Here is a 25,176-nt window from a genome sequence, read left to right as displayed (position 1 = left end):
TTGCTTGTTCATTTAGTAGGAATCTTATACATTTTTGAGCACTCAGCAATAGATTTTCCAGAATAGATACTTTTCAAAGCTAATTTTAATGTCTCTAGAGAGTAACACTTTTTGTTTTTCTTTATTTCGATCGATTTCTTGCCTTTCTTGCCTTTCTTGCCTTTTTTAGTTTTCTTCATCTTGGTTACGTTAGATTGACGTGCTTACCTACTAATTGTTTACGCGTTAACTGTAGTGCGTTCTGTAAGTATAGGGTTATGTTTACGTACGCTCACCACAGAAATACGTACACAATCAGTTAATGAGCGCGTTGTACCGAATACCGTGGAAAATAATTATTTACTCAAAATATACACAAATATTTTTTGTTTGAATTGCATCTACATTAACGTCATTTTAGATTATTAAAATTGAACAATTATTTTATATGAAACATTTCTTATTTTGAGCAAGTAATCATCAATTTTTCAAAATCCACGGTAATAGGGCAGAGCACGGAGATAGGTACACTTACCCCTATATTAATAAAAACTGAGTCTGGGTCTATTTCTGCTAGCAAAAACTTCGATTAAGAGTTACGGGGGATGTTGTGATATTTCATTGTTTTAAGAAATTTCTGAAAAAATGTGTATAGGTATGTTTCAGTATCATAAATAACATATTAAAATTTCAAAGAGCCTAGATTCACCACTTTTGAGAAATAAAATCGCGAAGTTGGCCACTTATACACATGCTTTTGAGAAGGACTTGTCGGAAAATGCACATTTTTACTCATAACTTTTGAAGTTTTCTTAAAAATCTTTTAAAAAATTAATATGTTAGGGTTTATTATAGTTGAAATAAGTATACTAAAATTGGGGAATCCTAGCTTCACCGTTTTTAAAATATAACAGTTAAAAGTCCAGTTACAACGTTACGAGAATACCTATGTAGTGGTACAGTCCGAGGCGAAAGTTAGGTTAATTTGTTATTTTAACGTTTGTGTTACATTTATAGTGCAAAATCTTTCAAAAATCTACAGTTTTCTGAAAAAATCGACCAATTATTTATTCTAGTTTTCCATTTTATTCTTAAAATCGTGAAGTATTCAAACTATTATTGTGTACTGTATTTATGTGGATACTTCTTTATGATAAATTAATTAAGCTATGATTCTCAAAAATTAATATGTAGAGCTATGAAAACGGCATTTTAAAGATTTCAAAGTTAAGCTACTCGTCGTGAGAGTTCCGGTAACTTTTTAATAAAAGCAACCTATGTCACGTGGTTGAAGATACCGAAAATGCGATTGTTAGTATAACTACAAAAAAAAAAAAAAAAAAAGCTGCCTTGCGTTGTATGGCAAGAGGTGTTTTTTGATGGTCTTTCTTATCAGCTACAAACAATCGAATAAATTTATGCGAATCATTGTGTGTTGCATACAATGTAAAATTAATTGATCGATTGCCATAGTTAAAAGAGCAATATAAATTGTGAAATTATAATATTTTGTATAGTTATTCATCTATAAAAATATATGTAGTGCCACCTTCAGAACAAAGGAAAAAAAATTTTTGTTAACTGTATATGATTTACGCACTGTCAAAAAACTTTGGTAACTATTTCTGAAAAATTACAATAACAATTGATTGTAGGTAAAAAGATTAATTGTTTACACAAAATACAAATTTTTTTTTTAAACCATACTCTGAGTTACAAGCGGTTGAAACTAGTATGTGTTGAATAAAAAAAGCTTTGTTCAGTCTCTGTAAGACTCTTTAATCTAAAATATGCACTATTTATAAAGACTAAAGAATCTACGAATTTTGTCAATGCAATAACCACTAGGTATTGATAAGGAATGTAAATATAATCTATGTACGTAGTTAAATATTCACGTATAATTGGATGTAAGTTGTACTTTACTGGTAATGATCATATTTGATATAATCATAGTAAAAGTATGAGGTTTCTTCTGCCTTCGGCTTTTTTTTGTCGTAAATAGCATGTTCATAATTTCTTAGGAGTTTTAAAATACACAAATTATGTTAAAATTCTTAAAAGTTATCTTAGTATTATAAAATTATAGAATTGCCTGGCTAACAAGAAGTATCAAAGTAACAATATTGATTTGTTTTGATGTATCCGAAAAAAAATTTGGACTACACACATATATATGTATATTTTTTTTTAACGAAACATAAATAAAAGAAATGAAGACAAAATGATAAATTGAATAAAGAAAAAAAAAAAAATCTACCATGAAGTAAATTTGAACCCTTAAGTGCAAAACAATCTACGATAAGGCATAAGCCTTATCCATCTTAGCTATCCGAAGAACATGTATCCCTTTCGAAGTCACATATGTTCATGGATATCCTCCGGAGCTTGTCCTACAGTTTACAGCAGTTAGGATGTGTAAAATTAATAAATTAGTGGTTAAAGCTGTACTAAAAACCTTAAAAAATAGTTGAAGCTACATATTTTTTAAAAACATAAATGGATTTGGGAATGTTAAGAGTACGGGAGAGTTAAAAAATAATGTATTGAAATCAATATTCTGTGTATATAATTAAACGAGCATTTAGTTCCACGATTTAATTAAGTGAGATTTATTAATAATATTGAAGCCAGAGCGAGAGCAAGTCAGTTAAATATATACATAGCATGTACTTGGTTGCAGAGTCAAAAGACTCTCAAAAGAGAAAAACTCGTGTCGTCGCTTGCTTTGGCTGTGCGCTCAACAATACAGCTATATAGCCGACATTTCCACGCCTCTCCTCGTAGGTGCACAGTCGTTATACCCCTTTCACGCGTTTCCAAAATGTGCGCCTACATGGACGTTTCCACGCGAATCCACACTTCTCATACCCTTACCGTGCTTCTCAAATAAAAAAAAAAATGAGCGCCTGGTTCGGCCGCTTGGCCGCGGCAGGGCGCTCGAACCACTGGAAAAAAGTGGGTACACTCCGTAGCATGGCAGTCAGCAATCTCCCTACTAATCTCTGGTGTTGCCTTTTGCTGTCCGAGACCAGTAGTACATTTCGTCACGAGGGCACAAAGTACAAACATGAGTGCCCGAAGGGCGCGATTGTTGTATGTTGGTGCCCGAGTCGCGTATAATGTTTTTCTTGCCGAGGACGCAAAGTGCAATTTTGTGCATGTGGGCACACCTTGCGCCCGGTAAATTACTTTGGGCCCTAGGGTAGAAAAGTACTTTGGGCCTGGAGGGCGCAAAAAACTTTCTTGCCCGTGGGCCCAAAGTGATTCTCAGGGCGCAAAGCGGCAGTTGCACTTCGGGCCCATGGTAAGGAATGGTAGTTTTCATCGGATAAGTGCCATCGTTTCCGGGGCTATTTTGCGGCCCGAGGGACGTGAGGTAAATACGGAGCGATGGCGCTTATGTGGCGAATGCTATTTTTTCTACCGAGGGCACACCAGCCTCTCAAAAACGATCGAGGTAGGAAATAGTACTCTTTTCTCCCTTAGTAGCGTTGCTTCATAATTGTGATATGTAGCGAATAGGCAGCTTCGATAACTTGGTTTTTTACGTAAATCTAAAGAAAACTAAAGGAGCTACATGAGAAAACGTATCTTTTGCAGCGAGCTCGCGACAATCTATTCTTAAGAGCCCATGTATAGGGTTGCCAAATCAAAAAATGGAAATGCTGGTCAGAGGTTCTCATTTAGCCCGACTGTTTATCTAAAAATCTGGACAACTTGTTTTAAATACAAATAGTCATTCAGATTATTATTAAATTATTTATCACAATTAAAATTTGAAATTTTTTTTTTTAAATCTACGTAGCTAGTCTTTTTAAAATTTCAATATGTTATGTGTATTGATGGAATGAGAGTCTTATAATTCTTTAAAAAAATTCTATGTAAAATAAAATGTTTCAATAACCCCTTTAAGTTTTGAAACCTGGAAGAAAAGCACAACTGATCCATTAATATTTTTAAAAGAATTTTTAAATTTTGAAATAATTGTACGTGTAAAAATGTATTCAAAGAATCTACCATTTTTTAATTTTCTAATATGTTAAGGAAAGAATTCAGTTAAAATAAACATTTTTGGTTTGTAACCATCCCTAACGGCTTTGCATTGGTGTTAGCCTAATAATTTACAAATTAAAAAAAAGTTTTGTTTTCTGACAATAGATTATTGATTGGCATATGGCTTAACAAGTTTTTTTTTAACAGTCTGACCTGACGTTTTAGTTTTCGTATACAAATAAAACTTGTAAGAATGGGAGCTGATACTATCGACTTACAAAAAGTTACTTCAAGAATTTATAATAAGTAATGCTTGACAAAAGTTCAGACGGTTATTTACTCTAGTGAAAAGTAGCTAACAGATATTTATCATAAAAAATTTGAAAGCGGTGAAATCCTTATTTAATTTGTTCAACCGCTAAGACACAAAGTGTTGAAATATTAACATTAAATAATCAATTGTATTGAAATCAATTGGAAAAATTTGGGTTTTTATCATATTTTGATATCAGTCCTAATCTGTTTTGTACTAATACTCACTATTTACTTACTGAGCAACCCGCCTGTAGTTGGTCCATAGCTGTAACCACTATAAGGTGTACTAGAATACTGCGAGTACGCTGCGCTATAACTGAAGTCACCACTACCTGCAATCAAAGTTTTTGAACAAGATTAGGTTATTATATCAGCAAAAAATTTTTAATGTACTGTAACTATCCATATTGGATTTTATACCATATCCTAATGATGCAAAAAATATGTACACTCATTAAAAAAACTATAAATAAGAGTAAAGAAAATTTCTCATGATCGGTAGTGTTATCAAACAATAATTTAATTATGGAATACACATACATTAGAATACAAGTACATAATGTGCATACAAAAAATAAAAGCTCATGAACAAAACTCGAATTGCAAAATAGTTATTAAAGGTCTGATGACATAATTATTATAATAACACGGTTCTGGTATAATAAAAAAGGAAAAAAAGCGCTATCTAGATTCTCAAATATGCACTACGTTACTTTGCAACGCAGTTCCACAGCGTATCTTTTTACTGGCAAAACTTTATTGATATATTCATGCGAACATTTAGCACTTATCTAAAAGAAGTTAGTTTAAGATAGTGGAAAAATATAAATATAAAGTCACCTTTGCCAAGGCTTGAGCCTAAATCTTTATTTTTCTAGGTGGAGCCCAATTATGTATTACGCCACTAAGGCCTTGGTTATCCTGTCATTGTATAATCGTGGGCATATATTTAAGAGAAATACTTCAAATTTGAACGTATGAATAATTTTATTTGTAGCAAAATAGTTTGAGAAAAAGATCAGTTGAATTAAACCTTCACGTATTCCATTTAAAGATTACGAATGGAACTGAGAAATTTAATGATCTTTGCTTCAATTTGCTATTGTAAGTATCTTAAAATGTCAAATGTTGGCAACATCCTGAATAATATAATTGACGATCACATCAAGATCTTTTTAAGATAATCTCAATAACTGTATTAGTTGAAAAAGAGTATTCAGTCTGCTAGTTAATTATGTTTTGAAAACTAATATAATATTACATATTAGTGAAACATACAGTACGCACCTAAAGTAAAAAAATTTCGAAACGTGGAAAATGTTTGCGTTGAACTCTTGTATGCCAATTGTTACTCATATCCTTAGAGAACTTAAGAGTAAGCCCATACTTACCAGTAGCGTAGTGTCCGAAGCTGGGTAATATTGTGGAGTATGACGGAATCGTTGAAGTTAATACTTGAGGCTGTGCGATGGGAGGCTGCAAGACTGTAAGAGCAGGATCAACTCCTTGAGGAGTGTGAGGGGCCGTAGGAGCAGCATTTGACTCGTTCTGCATATCTATTTGCGGGCTCTGCTCACCTCCAACAGCCCCCATACCAATGTACGATACGGCCACTGCACCACTCTCTCCTACATGGTTAGCCATTCACATAACATACAACACAGCCCATTTACATAAGCTAGCAAATATTAAAGTTTAATTTATTGTAATAAAAATACATAAGACTTCTACTTTTTTCTACTGCAGTTATACTTCTGTGACAATACTAGAAACCTTTTGATCGTGTACGAATCCTTAACTACAAAACCCATTTAAAGAATGAAAAAAATTATAAATTTTTGACTTCCGTAAGTTTTAGGCATTTGTTATCTGTTAAAATCACTAAATCCACAAGAATGTAAGAATAGCAATCAGTTATTAAAAATTAAATAAAACTATTAAAATAATTTATGAATCCATGTTCAAGATTAATTTCATTTTTTGAACTGTACTAACTTTTTACATTTCCTGTATTTAAGCTTTGACATTGTTAACGTTAGACTACAAACTCTCACATAAAATATGTTATTTGTTTGGATATTAGATTAATTTCATGGGAAAATTTTTTTCTGATATTAATGAGTTTTGAAATTCAGAGTCTAAGCTTAAACAAGATTTTTTAAATATTAGGTAACACAAGGACTTTTTATAATACAATGTCTCAGATACCCAAAAAAGTAATGATTGTCTTGTTACTTAAGGGGGTAGTGTCACAATGTACAGTCAATGCGTGTTCTGAAATACATTATGTGTTCCAAAACAGACAAGTGAAAATAAATGTGGCAATGCCGCATGAGGCGAAAACTCTCTGTATATCTATACGTATAAGTATAGATACGTTCGGAGGTTATATTGTACGTCAACATTGAGTTGGTGGTAAAATCTCCGTTGCAACATCTTCACGGATCTTTAAATATACTCTTTTAATTTGTTATAACTAAAAAACGGTGAAGCTACGGATGTTGTTCTTGAAATATGATGTTTAAAACATAAACAGAGTCTGACATTTTTTTAAATCGCAATCAGTAAAACACTCTTTTTCTGATAAGAGTACGTGTTAAATAGATAATTTATTTCTCGAAAATGGTGAAGCTAGGGTGTCTTAAATTTTAATGTGTTATTCTACATATAATTTTATGCTTGTACAAATTATTTCAAGGCGTTCCTCAATTCTTAGATTTTATGACACCACTCCCTTAATAAAATAACGTTTTAACTATTCTTATTGGGCCCTTTTGAAAAATTGAGACTAAAAAGTTCAAAAGAACAAAAAGTTGTTCAAGGAATAAAATATTGAAGTCCCATGCAAAAAGTTTTGTGTAAAAAAAATTGTTTTAAATCCTCTGATGTATCTCAAACCTGCTAGTTTCGATACTAAAAACTGTCAAGTAGATGCTAAAGCTACAGGGTCGATCGACTTAATGCGTAGTTATAATATAAAATTATGTAAAAATAATCCTTACGCTTGTATACTATATTATAATAATGCTGCTGAAAATTTTTCACAGTTTATTGATATAGCCCAGGTGAGAAAAAAAAAATACCTTAATTTTTTTATCACCACACCTTTTTCGTAGAAAAATAGTAAAAAAAAAAAAAACACGCCCCTTTACTACTTCATAACGCGGACTTTGAGAAAGTGGTGCTTCATTTTTAGGCGTGACAGCTTCAAAGAAGTACCGTATATTATCACCAAAGTCACACGTGTATTTAAGACTTTAAAAGATACGTAAATCGAGTATGTTCAAAACTTTTGCTGTACCTAATGTAGTTTTAATAAAAGGTGTGTGATTGTATTGTGCAAAATTGTTAATTTTAGTCGAACGTTAACTAGTGCTTTCGTTTATTAATAAATTGCATTCAAAGTTAGAAAAGTGCTTATTTTATCTACAAATATTTTCGAGCAAAAATACTTGGGAGACTGAAACTTTTAAAAGTTGTTGCTAGGATTAGTTTTAAAACGTACTCCAAATTGAATCCATTTACCTTATTTGCGAAATGCACCATTTTTTTTGTAAAAAAATTAAAAAACTAAAACGAAGAGAAGTCAATTATTGTCAAGATGTGTGTATAGTATGGTTATCCGAGTACCCCCGAGTTTCGCTCGATCCCAAGCAAGCCGTAACACAGTGGTATGGTGTAATTATTCACAATTTTAAAAAATTAATAATTAGACATATGTTTTTTGTGATGAGTTACAAATAAATTAACTTATTATCTCGTTTATTATTTTCTTATCATTTAAGCCTATTAAAGTTTTCATTGACCCAAAAATATTGACGTTTTGTTTTTAACTTTTTTAGGTAAGCATTATTTCAATAAAAAATGTCTGCTCGGGCAAAGCAGGTAGGGCAAAATGGGTTGCTTAGCAGTTATCCAATCGGAACTAAGATTAATTGAACTTATTCACCTATTTTTTTTATCTTTTTTTAAGAGGTGCATAAATACAATAGGACTAGCGGCCCCTCTCATCTCGGCTTCGCTCGAGACTCACTAAATGGAATACCGTAATGTGTTGACATGTAATGTGAAACGTTTTCAGTTGAAAATTTTACATCTATTTCTGATACTTCTCAGAACAAAAATCTTCTTATTAATAACATGTTTGTTCGGAATCCATACAGTTTATTTGATCAAGTAAAGAGCTGTAATAAGTAAAAAAAAAAATTATCATGCTGAAAAGTACTGTGCATTCTTTATGCCATAAAATAATCGTTGGCCCTCAAAGGCTGTTGCTTTACAGCTTCTCCCGTATAATCTATAAACAGGACTATTTTTTAAAGCTGTAAAGATTTAAAACTCACAAAAAATATACAATTAAAAAAAATTTTATTTTCTTAAATCACAACCTTATTACCACAACAACAAAGTCCTGGAGCTTAATCTTTACATTTTTTATCGCCACAAAAATACAAATACATATTCTACGTATTTGAAAATTTAGAAGATTCAAGAGATTACTATGAGGGTTATAGTGAGAAGAAGCTTTCCTTCTAATTCAACTTCTTGTGACTCTTAGCACGGTTAGGACTTTTGTGAGCCCTAAACATTTTTTTTTTCAACTTTATTAAAATGTAATATATTTGTTGGCAAGGTAGTTTGACGTCCAGTTACCCTGAAAAGGACTAGCGAGCTTCTTAAGAAAACTCTTTCTTGACTGAAATTTCCAGCAAACGTGATTGCCTCTACATTTCAGCGTGATCTTCTCTGGCCGGTTATTGTAGCACCACACTAATCAGAAGAAAAACTGTGACATTTGAAGCTTTGGAGCTAGTTGTAGAGCTCTTTTTTAATGTCTCTTGGTATAACGTCGAAGATGTTGGTGTCGAAAGCACCTTCTTTTTTTGCAGACTCACTTGTTTTGGTGATCTAAGGTGGAGAGATTGGTTCGTGATACTTGCCCGTTGTAGACTGTCCCGTTTGCTCAAGTTTATTTTTCCTTTATAGCTGTTAGGTTCTCCCCGGCTAGTGGCCAGCTTTACATAGTCTTTTAGTCGACAAATCGTTTCTGGAAATGGTAGTTAAAACGTATTTGTTGGCAAGGTAGTTTAAACTTAGGTGACCCTTAAAAAATCTGTGAGATTGATGGTTAAGTAGGAAACGTAAATACTTATAGTGGCCCTGAAAAGGGCCAGTGGTAAAACTTCCAGTTATTCCTTGTTATTATTCTTGATGATGGAGAGCCAGCTGCGGGTAGTAGCTGGACTCTTATCCTTAGAGTCTCTATATACGGAGACCGTAATGGAGGGAGGTGCGCCGCTGACCAGAAAATATCTCGTCTTTGCCTGTATTTCATAGGGCTGTCTTCCCTGGGTTGCATTTGAAGTAGAAAATTCTCTGACGGCACTAGGCTGGACGATTGAACGGCCACAAAACTCTGAAATGCTGAAGCAAGGTAGCAGGTTCCGCCGAAGATTTTGACGTTCCGACCACCTATTTTTTCGTAGCACTCGGCTATCTTGAAGTAAAAACCGATTTATTCCTCTTGCCCATGAAAAAAGAGTGTTATCGGTAGCCAGAATGCTCAGCTGTACGACTTACAACTCCGTTCTTGGTGTACTGCTCATGAACGACTACGGTAATCGACAAAGCCAAATTACACAACAGGTCGAAAGCTTCACCCAAAATTCTGCCTATTTGAGCCAACTTCGCCCACTGAAATCCGTCTTCTTATTCGTTCGATCAAAAACACCAAAGCGCCTGGAGGCGATGGGATCAAAAATACCGTACTTAAGACCCTTCCAAGGAAGCAAATAACTGCAGTATGCAACATCATAAATGCCATTATGAGACTGCAGTACTTTTCCACTGCTTGGAAAAAAGCCGTAGTCATCTCCATTCCAAAGCCCGGTAAACCTCTCTCTTAAACAGAAGGCTCCAGACCCATCAGTCTTCTCTCGATGTTAGGCAAGGTTGCTGAGTCTGTCATCCTCTCACGTCTTTAAGCGCATGTGAAAAATAATAACATAATACCTGACACCCAGTGTGGATTTCGAGAACGCCACGGCACGTGCCACCAACTCCTCAAAGTGATAGAGTTCATCGCCGAAAAACTCAATAGAAGACACCATACAGCCATGGTTCTACTTAATGTCCGCCAGGCCTGTGACCGTGTTTGGCATGACGGTCTAATCCACAAGATGATTAATCTTGGCTTTTCTGACTACCTAATTTTAGTCATCAAGTCATACCTCTCAAATAGAAGTTTTCGTGCAAAAATCGGTGACACTCTCTCCAATGAACGGAATATCACGGCTGGTGTCCCCCAAGGTGCCAAACTATCTCCGCTATTATTTAATATATACTGTTATGACATCCCACACAACCCAAAGATCATATCTGCGGAATACGCTGACGATGTCACGCTAATTCAGTCCGCCCCTCAGATCAGTCATTGCACGGGCCGGCTGAACAAACATATTAAGGTCCTTGCCCACTGGTACAATTTCTGGAGACTCATTTTAAACGACATCAAAACAGTTGCTTTATTCTTTTCCAAAATTAACAAGGAACCTCCAAATATTATCGTTAACTCGCACACCGTCAAATGGAGCTACTCTGCCAAATATCTAGGAGTTATCTTTGATAGGAGACTATCCTGGGTCCGTCAAATTAAAAGCACACAAAATAAAGCTAGAGGTACATTTATAGCACTCAAACTCTTCTTCATCAATCGAAAAATCACTGAACAGACCAAACTACGCACCTTCAATGCCATAATCCGGAGCATCTGCACATACGCTATACCAGTCTGGGGTACGGCTGAAAATCTCAAGCTACTTCAAGGAACCTTCATGAAACTGTTGAGAGGTACCCTAGACATACCCTGGTTCATAAGAAACAATCAGATTCTAAAAGACATCCCAACTGTAGCCCCAACGAAGGCTGCACATCTTTACGCTAAAAATCTGCGTACGTCAATAACTTCGCACCCAAATCCGCTTATCAGAGCCTTAACCTACTACCAACCCAAGAGCAACGACTGGGTTAAACGCCCTTGTACACTCACTTTAGTGTAACAATCTGCTTCCTCACGAATCTTTATTCGAACTCTTACCTGCGCTTGCGCAAATTCTCGTCCTTCTCTGTCTACTTCCAGTAGACCCAAGTTGATGAGTTCTTATTTTGTTTATACATGTCCACCCCTTCTGTGTCAACCTGGGTAAAACCCAGCTTTCGTGTGTCACTTCAAAGTGCTTGCATTGGTCCCACCTACCACTCTTGTAGGTCATAGACCAGTCTTTTCTTCCGCAGTGCAACCATCAAAATCTTTCATCTTTATCTCTGCTTCTAAATTTTTTCTTTTTTCTTGGGTGCAGAATCTTCGGATTGGTCCCCTGATGAAGTTTTTAGCTGGTAGGAACCCGGCACTACCCTCTCTCTTGAGGGTGTCTATACAAGATTTTCTTCATCAACTCTAAAAAAAAAAAAAAAAAAAAAAAAGTCTAAGCCCACAGTTCTCTCGTGTCCAAGGCAGGGAGCACGTCATTAGCCTTACTGATGAGTCCTGGCATGCTCTCGGAACGAAACATCTTTTTCTCTCTCCTGTAGATGACCTCTCGATCTCTACATGTATGATGTCACATACATGACTAATTTATTACGGGTCTTATGTCAATTTTACAGCTTACTAGTTACACTTGCACGTAACATATAAAATTGTACTATTGACTAATTGTGGTGAGTACATACATGGGCAGTATACAAGTACCATATACTTACTAGAAAAAAAAATTTTTTTTCTAAATAATTAATTTAAAAGAACAAAAAATTTCAGTAGCATAAATAGGGTTATGTAGATTAAATCGAATGAGGCGCGTTATTACGCGTTAAACATTAGGATTTTATGCATTTGATACATAAAATACCAACCAATTTTTTTGAAACCTGATGTTTTTTTGGCATTAAAATAATGCTAATAATTACTGTTATAAATAAATTATTTCATAAATAAATGAATTTAATAAAATAAACATATACAATAGAGTTTCAAAACGTATCAATGGTTTTTAAGGACGCTTATTTCAAATTCGACAAACAAATTATATTAGAATGTCACATAATTGTATAAATATAGTAATTTACTAAATCAATAACAAATAAATTATGTAAATCATTATATATGTATATTTCAAGTTACATATCATTTTAATGGTATTTAAGGGCGTTTGTTTTGAATTTGATAAACAAATGATGACAAAATGTCACGAAATAATTATATACAAATAAAATAAAAATTGTATTAATTGGCTATACAATTGCAAAAAAAAGTGAGAAATAAAATTTAGGAGAAAAAAGTAATGATATGAAATATGAAAAAAAAAATTAAATTAAATTAAAAGAGACATGAAAAAATGCAAAGTATTAAAAAAAAAAAAAAAAAATTGAATTAAAAAAGAAATAAAAAACAGAAAATTGAAAAGAAAAATGACATGAAATGAAATAAAGGAAATACAAATGAATGAAAAAAAAGTAATGAAAGGAAATATGAAATAATAGTGAAATAAATGATAAAGTAATAATGAAAACAAAATATGAAAAAAATAAAACAAGAAATGAAAAAATAAAATAAAACAAGAAATGAAATAAAAAATTAAACAAGAAATAAAAAAAAGAAACAAATTAAAATAAACAAACCAGGGGGTATAAATGGGTCATGGGACCCACGGTAAGAACGAAGTTCTTTAAACATGAGATGAGTATAAAGACACACAATTTCTCAGGTAACAAGGGGATCGCTAGACCCATAGGAAGAACAAAGCTCTATAAAAATAAGTACTGCATTCATGTAGTTCACTAAAACAAAAACTTGAAAACCGAATAAAACAAAATAAGTAAATTTTTTTCAGTACTCATGATAGGTGAGCTTCGTGAGTACGTCATGCATAAATACAGTACTTACTTGTCTTTATACTCATCTCATGTTTAAAGAACTTTGTTCTTACCGTGGGTTCCATGACCCATTTATACCCCCTGGTTTTTTTCTTTTAATTTGTTTCTTTTTTTTTATTCCTTGTTTCATTTTTTTTTCATTTTGTGTTTTATTTTTTTTCATATTTCATTTCATTATTATTTAATATTTCATTTCACTATTATTTTATATTTCATTTCATTACTTTTTTTTCATTCTTTTGTATTTCCATTATTTCATTTATTTCATTTTTCTATTGAATTTTCTTTTTTTTATTCTTTTTTTTATTTATTTATTTTTGTTTTTTTTCATTACATTGTATTTTTTTATGTCTTTTTTGATTTAATTTGATTTTTATTTATATTTCATATCATTACTTTTTTTTCTTTAATTTTTTTCCTTCCTTTTTTTTGCAATTGTATAGCTAATTAATACAATGTTTGTAATTATTTAATGAAATTTTGTCATTACTTGTTTATCAAATTAAAAGTGCCCTTAAAAACCATTAAAATGATATGTAACTCGAAATATACATATATAATGATTTTACATAATTTATTTATTACTGATTTAGTAAATTTCTATACTTATATAATTATATGACATTCTAATATAATTTGTTTGTCAAATTCGAAATAAGCGTCCTTAAAAACCATGGTTACGTTTTGCGACTCTATTGTATATGTTTATTTTAATAATTCATTTATTTATAAAATAATTTATTCATAACAGTAATTATAAGCATTATTTAAATTCCAAAAAACATCAGGTTTCAAAAAGATCGGTTGGTATTTTATGCATTAAATGCATAAAATAATATTTAATGCGTAATAACGCGCCTTATTCGATTTAATCTACATAACCCTAATTATGCTAACTAAATTTTTTGTTTTTTTTAATTAATTATTGAGAAAAAAAATTTTTTTTAGAAAGAGACTTCTAATAAGCTTCTTCCGTTGTATGTGAATTTGTCGTTTTTAAAATTCCAGCCCTTTAAGCAGGGGACTTAAGAACCTCGTTATTAATAAATAATCAAATAAATAATTTATTATTAATTGAATGTATCATCAGTGAATGCATATAAAAATGAAATATTATAGTTACGAACCACCGGATAAGTACAAGAAACCGAATTACTATCGTCGCCAGCGCTCGTAGCAGAGTGGGTAAGATACTCGACTTAAATGCAGGAGGTCAAAGGTTCAAATCTCTTTTTTGGAAAGTGTTTATTTTTTTTTTTTTTTTTTTTTTTTTTTAGAAGAAAGCAATTTTAAGTAAAAAAAAAATTACTGTGCGAAAATAAAATTAAAATTCGTTTGAAAATTAATTGCTTGGGAGTGTAAAAGGGAATGGTGGGCAAAGATGTGGAGGAGAGTAGCGTAGCACGGTCGGAAGATATATGGTGGGGTGAGGGGAAGTGTGTAGGGGACTGACGGTGAGGGCGACGGGGTAAGGGGGAAAACACAATGAATTAAGAGGAAGAGACTTCCAGTAAGCCACTTTCGTCTCATAAAATCTGTCGTTTTTTAAATTTCAGCCCCCCCAGTACGCAACATAAAAAACTTCGTTCTAAAAATATTAAAAAAAATTTAGAGATCGTAGACTCACCGGGTGTATGATTAGGTGACAGGTTAGTCCCATCCATAGTTTGGCTAATTTTTGAATCTTGTATCGTCAGTTGTGTAAGCTGTGTCAAATGGCCATCTGCTATGATACAAGTATTCCCAAACTTTGACGTTAAATTTTTATGTTACCACTGATTATTTTAATACTATTCTTTATTATGTTAAAAATAAAGTCTTAGATACAATACGAGTGATCTTGATTGGCTAATATCTTAAACTATGATGGTTTTAATAATCTAAAGTTTTTTAGTAAGACTATCGAGATTTGCAGATTGTACAGGACTAAAAAGATTGTAAAAAATACTACAACAGTAAACGTCTTTGAATGAGGGATGTATGGTGAAAGCTTAGCTAAGAGGGTGCCAGGGCCACTCGGCCCTAATTTATAAATGTATTAGGATAACCGTGTAAGTGTCACGGTGTAAGATATACAGGAGGTGGTCCCATGTAAGCATACTTTTTGTGAAATATTTGTGCTGTTTCATTCATGTGCCAGCAGATGGCGAATGAGAGTTGATTGCTATACATATCTATACTACTAGTGTTAGCGAATACCACCATGTATAGATATACTACGAGCGCATGGGAGCTCAGTTGGCGAGGTGGCTTAGTCGGCATGCGGGGAGACCACGGTTCGATTCCCAGCCAGTGCGACTTTTCCGGGCAAGTACCTCTGTGAATTTTCACATGTGCCTTTTCATCACACAATGTTCCTCGAGGAGGACTTAGGAAACTTTCTCGCAGAAAAATTGCCTATTTTCCCCCTACCCCCTCCGAGTAATGGGAGGCCACTCATCCCACTTTCCTTCCTTCTCCCAAGTGTTACGTTTCCAGAGTAGTGCCCTACATAGGAGCCGGGCGTGAAGCACTATAATATATATATATATTTTAATTTTCTTTATATTTATATATTTTCATTTTCTCCAATCTTGCAGTACACATGGCAACACCAAACAAAATTTATTACTGTACAGTAACATAAGACACACTAAAATCACTGATTCATTTGGTCCATTCACTCTTAATGACCTTCTTTTTAATTTGTTGAAAAATTTTTCTATAAGACTCCATGCATTCTGGCGATCTTAGTGAGGGACAATTTCTCTCACTCAATGGTGCCACCTGACATAGGCGCATAACGAATATATTTTACACCGTGCCCTACATATACTTCCACAGATACACTTATACATCTATAAATCGGGACCGAGTGGCCTTAGTGCTCTCTGAATTTAGCTTTCACTATACATTCCTCATGAAAGATTATTTGATTGAATTTTAGATCAAATTAACAAGATCGAAGGCCTCTACAAAAACATTTAAAATGACTACTGAAAACTTTTCACATTTGTCACTGTCAGACTTATCAAAACATACATTGTGTAATCTCAAATTTCGTATGATTTTATAATGAATTTGTAGCCTCACATTATTTGTTTCACAATTTCCAGGTTCTGTTATATGTAATGATTACTTAAAAAATATACATTTATATATGAACGAATATTAACATTCAGTGTCCTAAAAAAAAAGCCGAAAAAAACATTTGATCAGTCATTTTTATACAAACAATACTTTCTATTTTCCTAATATATAAAGCAAAGTCGCTAAAACCATTGTAATCGCTAACCGTGAAAACTACTTAACAGATTTTGCCGAAATTTTGCATACTGATTCTTGATGATTCCGAGATGGTTATCGCATAGTTTATTTCTTGAAAAAGTTAATAACAATAGCGATAAATAAGCTTAAAGTTTTTCTAAAATAAGCTAGCTTTGCGATTCAGTTCAGTAGGATCTGCTAGGCGGTGTCGGGGTAAAATTCAAGCCACCCGCAATCAAAGATAGTGAAAGGTGGCTATAAGATGCCCCATCAAGATGTCGATTATCGTAGTCGATCATCGGCACTACACCAAAAACAGAGTAGAGTGTTGTGCAGCTGGGTATTGCGGCTACCGATGACACTCTCCTTTCATGGGCAAGCGAAATAAATCGGGTTTAACCCTGGATAGCCAAAATAACCATGTGCCACGAAAAAAAGGTGTTTGAAACGTTAGCTAGAGCTCAACCTGCTCCAGCACTTCAGTGCTTTGTGGCCGTTTATCCATTCGACCTGGTACCGCAGAAAATCTTCTACATTAAATGCAAGCCAGGGAAGACAGCCCTGAAAAGTACGGGCAGCCACAATGGCCTTCTTCTTATTGGTCGTCCCAACGGCATATCTACAGAGAAGGTAGTCTCCAGGCCCACTTTCCTGACTAACAATGGTTGGTTGGTTATCTGGAGAACGACCTAAAGACGAGATATTCGTTAGTCAGCGGCGAACCTCCCTCCTGTACGGCCTACGTACACAGAAACTCAAAGGATAAGAGTCAAGCTACCAGCAGCTGGCTCTCCATCATTATCAAGAATAATAATAAGGAATAGATGCAAGTTTTACCACTGGCCCTTTTCAGGGCCATTGTAAGTATTTACGTTCCCTACTTAACCATCAATATCATTGGTTTTTTTTAAGGGCCACCTGAGTTTAAATTACCTAGCCAACAAATACATTTTGACTACGAATTCTGAAGACGGTTTGTTAACTAAAAGACTATGTAAAGCTGACCACTATTAAACCAAGTCAGCCATTCACTGGCAGACGTCACGAGCAGAGTTGTTCGTCGCAAGGCTGGAAAACCCGGTGACGGATGACCCTATGTTATCCTCTCAACTTTAAGCATTCAACCAGAAATCACTGATTCTCTCCAAAGTCAGTGCTGGGAGAACCTAACAGCTATGAAGAAAAAATAATCAACATGAGCCAACGGGACAGTTTCCAACAGGCAAGCATCACGAACTTACCTCTCTACCTTAGATTACCAAAACAATTGAGTTTGCAAAAAAAAAAAGGTGCTTTAGACACTAACGTCTTTGACGTTATGTCAGGAGACGTTGGGAAAAAGCTCTCCTACTCGCTCCCAAGCTTTAAACGTTGTAGTTTTCTTCCTTATCAGTGTGGTGCTGCAATGAAATGCCAGAGAAGATCACCCTGAGGTATAGAGGCAATCACGTTTGCTGGAAACTTCAGTCAAGAAAGTTTTTACTTAAGAAGCTTACCGGTCCTCTTCAGGGCCATCGGACGTTGAACTACTTTACCAACAAATATAAAACAACTTTAAGAAGTTGAAAAAAATAGCCTTTAGGACTCACAAGAATCTCAACACTTCTAAAAGTCACAAGAAGTCGAATTGGAAGGAAAACTTTAAATGTATCTTATGAATACAATCTTAGGCGTCAAGAAAATGACGAAAGATCTTATTAAGCGAGGGATAAGCTTTTCACTATAACCCTAATAGTAATAATCTCTGGAATCTTTCAGATTTTTAAATAGGTAGAATATGTATTTGTGATAAAAAACGTAAAGATTCAGCTCCAGAACTTTGTTGCTCTGGTTTAAAGTTGTGAGATAAGAGAAAAAAGTTTTTTAATTACATATTTTTTGTGAGCTTTGAATTGTTATGGATTTAAAAAAAAGCCCTGTTCATAGATTACAAGGAAAAAAACTGCAAATCAACGGCTTTTTAAGGATAACAATCATTTTATGGCATAAGGAACAGATACTCTTCAGCATGGTTATATTTTTTTTAATTTCACAGGTTATTATTTGACCAAATAAACTGTATGGATTCTGATCAAATGTGTTTTTAATAAGAAGATTTTTGATCTGAGAAGTGTCAGGAATAGATATAAAATTTTTAACTGAAAAAGTTTCACATTATATGTCAACATACTATGGTGTTCCATTTAGTGAGTCTTGAGCAAAACCGAGACGGGGGGGGACACTAGTATAAATATATAACTTTTCTTTAAAACAGTAAAGATCTCCTATCCTAAAAAGATCAGTACCACGTGGCTGTCGACAGAATACGCCGTGATCTGATTGGTCGTGAGGGACGAAAGATGGTACGTTTAAATGTACATAAAGATTAAAAAATAAAAGGGTTTTCTGTGGACTACGGTATTAACAAGAAATTGTTAGCCAATTTAAAACTAATTGTTGGCACGTATTAATTTTTAACCATGATGAATCAAATAATATGTTTTTCTTAATATTTACATTCGTGTAACCTTAAATTTGAGACTTAATAGGCATATATACTTAAGGTAAGTGTCCCGACCACGGAACGAATTTTGTTATCGATTTACCTTTATTGCAGATAAAAAAATTTTTTAACGTTTAATCATAAAATTTCGATCAATAATGGTCGGTTATCTGTTTTTGAACGTAGGTTGCTGTTATGTATCAAAATTTAAGCAGAATTAAAAAATTTATGTTATAAATTAGAAGGTGATCGAAATGTACATTAAGCGGAACGTTTGCAGTAGTTAGGCAGCACTGTTCCACAGTCATTGTCCCTATCACGGAACATGACTTGAAATCAATATACATAGAACTTTCAAATCATTCATGAGTAATTTAAAGGTAATAATAAATGAGATGGGGTAAGACATGGTAAAATATTTATGATTTACTTTTTAATTTATAAATTTCGTATTTATTTCTTTTTATTATTTAAAATTATTGTTTATTCTTATTACCTTTTTACATTAGTTAAATTTTTTTTATTATAGTTTTTGGTAAATATAAAACATTTCCAGTTTGAGCATATTTTAGCATAAAATTTTGGATTCAAATAAATTATAATAAACTATCTACGGTCTTTCTTGTTTGATGTTTAATAAAATAGCTTTAATTTGCAAGTCTAACTCTTTCTTTGTATCATTCTAAGACTTCTTTTTTCTTGCAATTTTTTTTCCATTACCTGTTTTTTGTAACATTTTGATTTCGATCTCCTTGATTTCTATATCTGTTTTTTTTTAACAACTAAATCATTCTTCTTTTTTTGCATCTTTTTTATTCAGCTTCCATATCTTCCTTTTGTTTATGGATGTTATACTACGGATTAGATTTGGATGCAGCGACAAATTTTACTTTTCCTTTAATTTTTTCCTTTTTTTTTGGCAAACACTTTTCAGGCAGTGTAAAAATGTTGTTAAACATTTCCAAAGATTTATTGCTCTCGTGTAAGTTGGATTATTTTGAAGTGTTTGAAACAAAGTAAGAGAAACAGAGAGAAAGATATTTTTTGAAATTCTTATGTGATTATTCAAAATAATTTGTAGGGGTGTATAATACCAAGTTAAGGTGAAATATTATATCGACGCCTCGTACGAAGATCAGCACAGTTTAGATTTTCCTGTTCAAAATAACATTGAAAAATCTAAACTGTGCTGGTCTTCGTACGAGGCGTCGAAATGCAACTGTATCTCAGGAGAGTTTAAATTTAAAGGCTCTGCTTATTTTTTTTTGTTTTTTTGGCACCCATGTCTGCCATTTTTGTATACTTAAATCTAAAATAAATAAGTGATACTTTATGTTGAATAGAGTTTTAAGGTTAAATTTTATGTTTTTACGTTATTGTCATTTAACATTACTTACCAATTAATTTAAGATGAGCAATGGCAAATCTAATATTATTAAACAAACAAATAGTACTTTCAACACTGCGATATTGTTCAATACGTTATAATAACGACCAGTAAAGTGTGCTTCACGATGGGGACAAGATGTCTTGTTTACGCAGGTAATGAGGAACGCGTTATTTTGGCTGTTTAGTTTAATGTACATTTTGGCCGACAATAAACATGGAACGGAACGTGCGAAAATTAATAAAAATATTCAGTTTTTCATCAAACTATACGTATAAATCTAAAGTATACCTTCAATACATGCAAAAAAATTTAACTCCGAGCTAATATAATGCTTTATAATTATTACAGCATGGGTAAAGAAATCCTCTCTCTTCATAGTAAGTGTCACTTATTCTCATAAATTTTAGATGCAGAAAGTGCACGTTCTTAAATTATTTTTTATTTACTTCTCATATCGGTGTATTCAGATAAAATTTTTAAAAAAGTTTTAAAGATATTTTAAGCTATTTATTGTAATTTTTGTAAACTTATAAATAAGCAATAAAAATTTTGGTACAAAAAATAAGAAATCGCTCCGCCATAGGGATAGAATTCCTTGATAGGGACATTTACCTTATATACATTGTACGAAATTACTTTCTAACATAGTAATTTTCACTATAGGGGAGGGTGGGGTAAGTACCATTGGTCGGGTAACTCTGACACTCTATATTCTTCAATCATAGATATATATTTTTATTCAAATTCACTTGGAAACAATTATTTAAAGTGTTTACTCAATTCTTCTGAAGCAATTACACGACAGAAAAGTAATATTTTTTGTAAATAGACGGAAACATATATCAGTATATATCATGTAGTATTTTGGAACTTTTAGTGTTTGATTTGACACTAAAATATTTATTGAATATAACCCTATAGTAGTATGTTTAAAGATGTGAGTTTTGATTTATAGTGAGCTATTTTTTTTTTTCTCAACGCACACTGACAATAATTTAATAAACAAAAAAAAAGTACTGAGCGGGACGTAGTCGGTCTCTTAAAGTGGGGCACAGGCCAGCCTAAGCTGTGTGTATGGTTACAGTTATGCAGGCGTTTAAGGCAGTAAAAGTTTCGTGAGCTGATCACTTGACATTTAGGTTAAAGTTTATTTTTATTTAACAGCTCAATCAAAAAGTGTTTTCAGAATGGTAAGACATTATAAAAAAAGGTTTAAAAAGTGTTCTTGAATAAACGGAGGGATGCAGATAGTTCTAGAAAATGTTCTGAGAATGGACAATCAATTAAAAATACTGCTGAAAAATTTGGTATCCCAAGGACAACACTTCAGGATAGGGTAACAGCAGCAAATAAAACTATCTCCAATAAAAAGTCAAGTAGGTATTGATTCAAAATATTGACAATAAAAGTATCTAATAATAATTTGTAAAAGTAACGTAGTTGTTTTTCAATGGTTTTGTTAAGACGTAGGCTTCCAATGAATTTTTTCACCGGAGCAAGAAGAAGCCTTATGTCAGTACATTTGGAAGATAGAGAATAAAATGATGGGCCTGACATCTGTAGATTTGAGACGATTAGCATATGGCCTAGCTGAAAAGTTAAAAATTAAACATAACTTTAATCAAAAAACAGGTATACCTAACCTAAGAAGTATTTTAGCTACGTCTGCTATTGTTTATAACATGTAGAAGTAGCCACAAATTAATGTTGATGTATATAGATAAGTATGTTGATAATAATAAGGAAATGAAATATTTCTTTCAGGACTTGCTGGCAAAGACTGTCTTACAAGATTAATGAAGTGACAGAAACTGTCTCTTCGAAAAAGCCAGCGTACCTCGACTGCGAGAACTAATGGTTTTAATCCAGAGGCAGTGAAAGAGTTTTTTTCGTTGTTTACGGATGTAATAAAGAAATATTAATTTGAGCCACAAAATATATACAACGTGAATGAAACAGGCATCTCTGTTGTACTCAAATCTAGCTCTAAAGTTGTTGCGACCAAAGGGGCACGTCAAGTAGGAGGGCTAACTGTTGCTGAGCGAGGAGAGACAATGACAGTAGAAATTTGTATGTCTATAGCTGGTGCATTTATGCCAATCATGTTAATTTTCCTTCGAGTAAAAGTGAATAATGAACTTTTAGAGGGAAAACCAGCAGGAGCTTGGGCTGAGTTCCACAAAAGTGGGTGGATGCAATCAGAAATCCTTACTCGGTGGTTCCAAAAGTTCATAGCATTTTCTCATGCCTCAAAAGAAAATCCAGTCCTTCTTGTCCTAGATGGCTACTCGTCACATGTAAAAAATTTATAAGTAATTGAAATGGCTAGAGATAATGGAGTTGTTATTCTCTGTCTTCCTCCTCATTGCACGCACTAGCTTCAACCACTTGACGTTGCTTCCACGAAACCTGTAAGCCATTACTATACAGCAGAAGTTATGGCATTCCAACGCAAAGATCAACGAGTTACATTAAGGAACATTTTTTCGCTGGTTGGTAATTCCCTTAACATGGCAGCCAAGGTCGAGACTGCATTAAACGCCTTCAAAAAAACTGGAATTAATCTATACAATGCAGAAGTACTTTCTACAGCAGATGTTGCTGATTTGAAAGGAACACAGTCAGTATTTAATCCCTCTTCAAACTCTACTTCCAGTGATTCTGGGAGTATTTCTGGTATTTAAAAAAAAATCATTATAAAGTTTAACATATATTAGTAAGTTATGAAACTAGACATTTTATAGATATTTTACTATAAGTAACTTTTTTAGAGTCATGCTCCAAAGTTATTGATTGTTCAAAGACAATAAAAACTTGTCAACTTAGAATTTTATCGATCATTAAGTGCAAAAGTTGACAGTGTACCACCTTCTAATAATCAGCACAATCCTAGTTTGGATATCAATAGCAATAATATTGATCATTCAGAACTATCAATAACTATTCCTATCTCATATTTAGGAAAAGCTAGGCCTTTAATTGAATTGGTGGTAAAATTATTGAACACTTTGAAATTCAGAGTCTTTTGAATTTCACTTTATTTGAAATACTACTCAATTTTTTTTTTTTTTTAATAGTAATGCTAGTCTTGAAGTGAAACCAAGTGCAATTAAAACAAGTGGAGCTAAGAAAAAGTCGAATAAAGATAAGGCTGCTGTGATAACTTCAGATGAATGTACAGACAATTTGATTACTGGTAACTGAAAAATATTAAAAAAGAACCAATGAATAAGAAAAAAGGAAAGCCTAAGATTTTGTCTGACATTACAACTAAAAAAGCTTCTTAAAATATCTGTACAGCTAAACCAACTAAGCGCTAAATACCAAGATATGAGGAGCCTGCAGCTAAGTGCAAACAGATTTCAAGTTATGAGTCTGTTATTAATTCTATTGCGTTGGATTCTAATGATATCTCACAAAGTTCTAATCAATTTATAAATATAAAAAATATTCCTACACTTTTCCCTGATGATTAAGGTGATAAGCATTCTCATTTTAGTACAAATGATTTTACGATTCACAATGCTTCTTTTCAATGTGTGCAATTGAAAAATTTGTAAAATGGATAATAATTAATATCAGTTAAAGAATTATGATCATGAAATCTGTAAATCATATAAATAATGTCCAAAACACTGTAAGTGATAAAAATTCATTAATTTAGAAAAAAATTGTTACGATACGTATAAGTTATGAGACTGATTATTTTTTAGTAAAGATTATTGCCAAAATGTTTATTAAGAAACAGTTAGTCATGCATAACGTGACCATACGTCCCGTTTTGAACGGGACTGTCTCGTTTTTCTGGGTACCGTCCCGGTGTCCCGGTGTCCCGGACGAAGACTCCGGGACGCTAATTGTCCCGTTTTCACCATCGATGCTTTCGAAATGGCATAACTTACTAGCTGTGGCTTCGTAGACCGCGTTAAATGCGGTGAATGCGAAAGGGGAGAGAATTCTTTCGATGTTTACAGACAAATTTAAGCTATTATTGTCTTCTCTAGATTTCATTTTCCCTGAATTCGAACTGTTAACTTATATTTATACTGTTTCGAGTCCATAGATATTTATAGTATCGGCCTAAACTTTCTTTATCATGTCAACACGCAGACTTATACTTATATAATGTTCCTATGTATGTTATGTACTCTTTCTCAGTAACAATAAAGCTTTAGATTAATTAGATTAGATACGTCTCAACCTTCAATGAGCAAAAGCAGAACTGAAAATCGCAAAAGCGGATTACTGTACGTTTTCGTAAAATAAACGCTATCTTTTCTTTTTTAAATATAAAATAAACTTATTAAATTTATCGCACATCTTTTCTCTAGATTCTTAAAAGTTAATAAATAAAATATCTCCGTGTGTGGCAAGTGCTCGGTTCGATCAAACAGGAAATTGACAGTGTTTGTGGTAAGTTTTAACCATGCCGAAGCGCAAGTGCACTTTTAATAATAATTTACAAGCAAAATACCCTTTTATAAAGCAACGAAGTGATCCCTCAGATGTTAGTTGCGAAAAATGTCGTACGGACTTTAGTGTTTCTCATGGCGGGGCTAGTGATATAGAACAGCATTTCAGATCGGAAAAACATAAAAATGCTGATCATGCAGCTGCTTCCAGTTCGTCTATGTTAAATTTTTTTATGAAATCAGATGCACCAACTTCAAATGATTTGGATATTGCTGCGGCAGAAGGCGTCTGGGCCTAACACACGATACGAGAAAATCACAGTTTTCGTTCCAATGATTGTGCATCAATGTTAATTCAAAAATGTTTTGAGCAAAAATTTAGTTGCGCACGCACAAACACAGAAGCCATTGTTGTAAATGTTTTA

At 33.2% G+C, this 25,176-nt stretch overlaps 1 protein-coding gene and 1 pseudogene across 1 annotated transcript in view; one reads left to right on the top strand and one right to left on the bottom strand.

Annotated features, from left to right (window-relative positions):
- sv (paired box protein shaven) overlaps positions 1–25,176 on the bottom strand; it is a 265,433-nt gene that overhangs the window by 22,496 nt on the left and 217,761 nt on the right. Inside the window, exons 8-10 of the mRNA XM_089594368.1 lie at positions 14,849–14,944; positions 5,682–5,918; positions 4,527–4,622 (exon numbers count right to left, since the gene is read on the bottom strand). Of these exons, the coding sequence (XP_089450494.1) occupies positions 4,527–4,622; positions 5,682–5,918; positions 14,849–14,944 (429 nt within the window). The remainder of the gene's footprint in view (positions 1–4,526; positions 4,623–5,681; positions 5,919–14,848; positions 14,945–25,176) is intronic.
- Positions 22,412–23,023, top strand: LOC149374124 (uncharacterized; annotated as a pseudogene).

Source organism: Copidosoma floridanum, unplaced genomic scaffold (assembly GCF_036245765.1).
Source record: "Copidosoma floridanum isolate Cflo_tuat_1 unplaced genomic scaffold, Cflo_Japanese_pri ptg000021l, whole genome shotgun sequence".
NCBI classification, from domain to species: Eukaryota; Metazoa; Arthropoda; class Insecta; order Hymenoptera; family Encyrtidae; genus Copidosoma; species Copidosoma floridanum.
The sequence above is the reverse complement of the archived record's forward strand: the minus strand, read 5'-3'. Positions and strand labels throughout refer to the sequence as shown.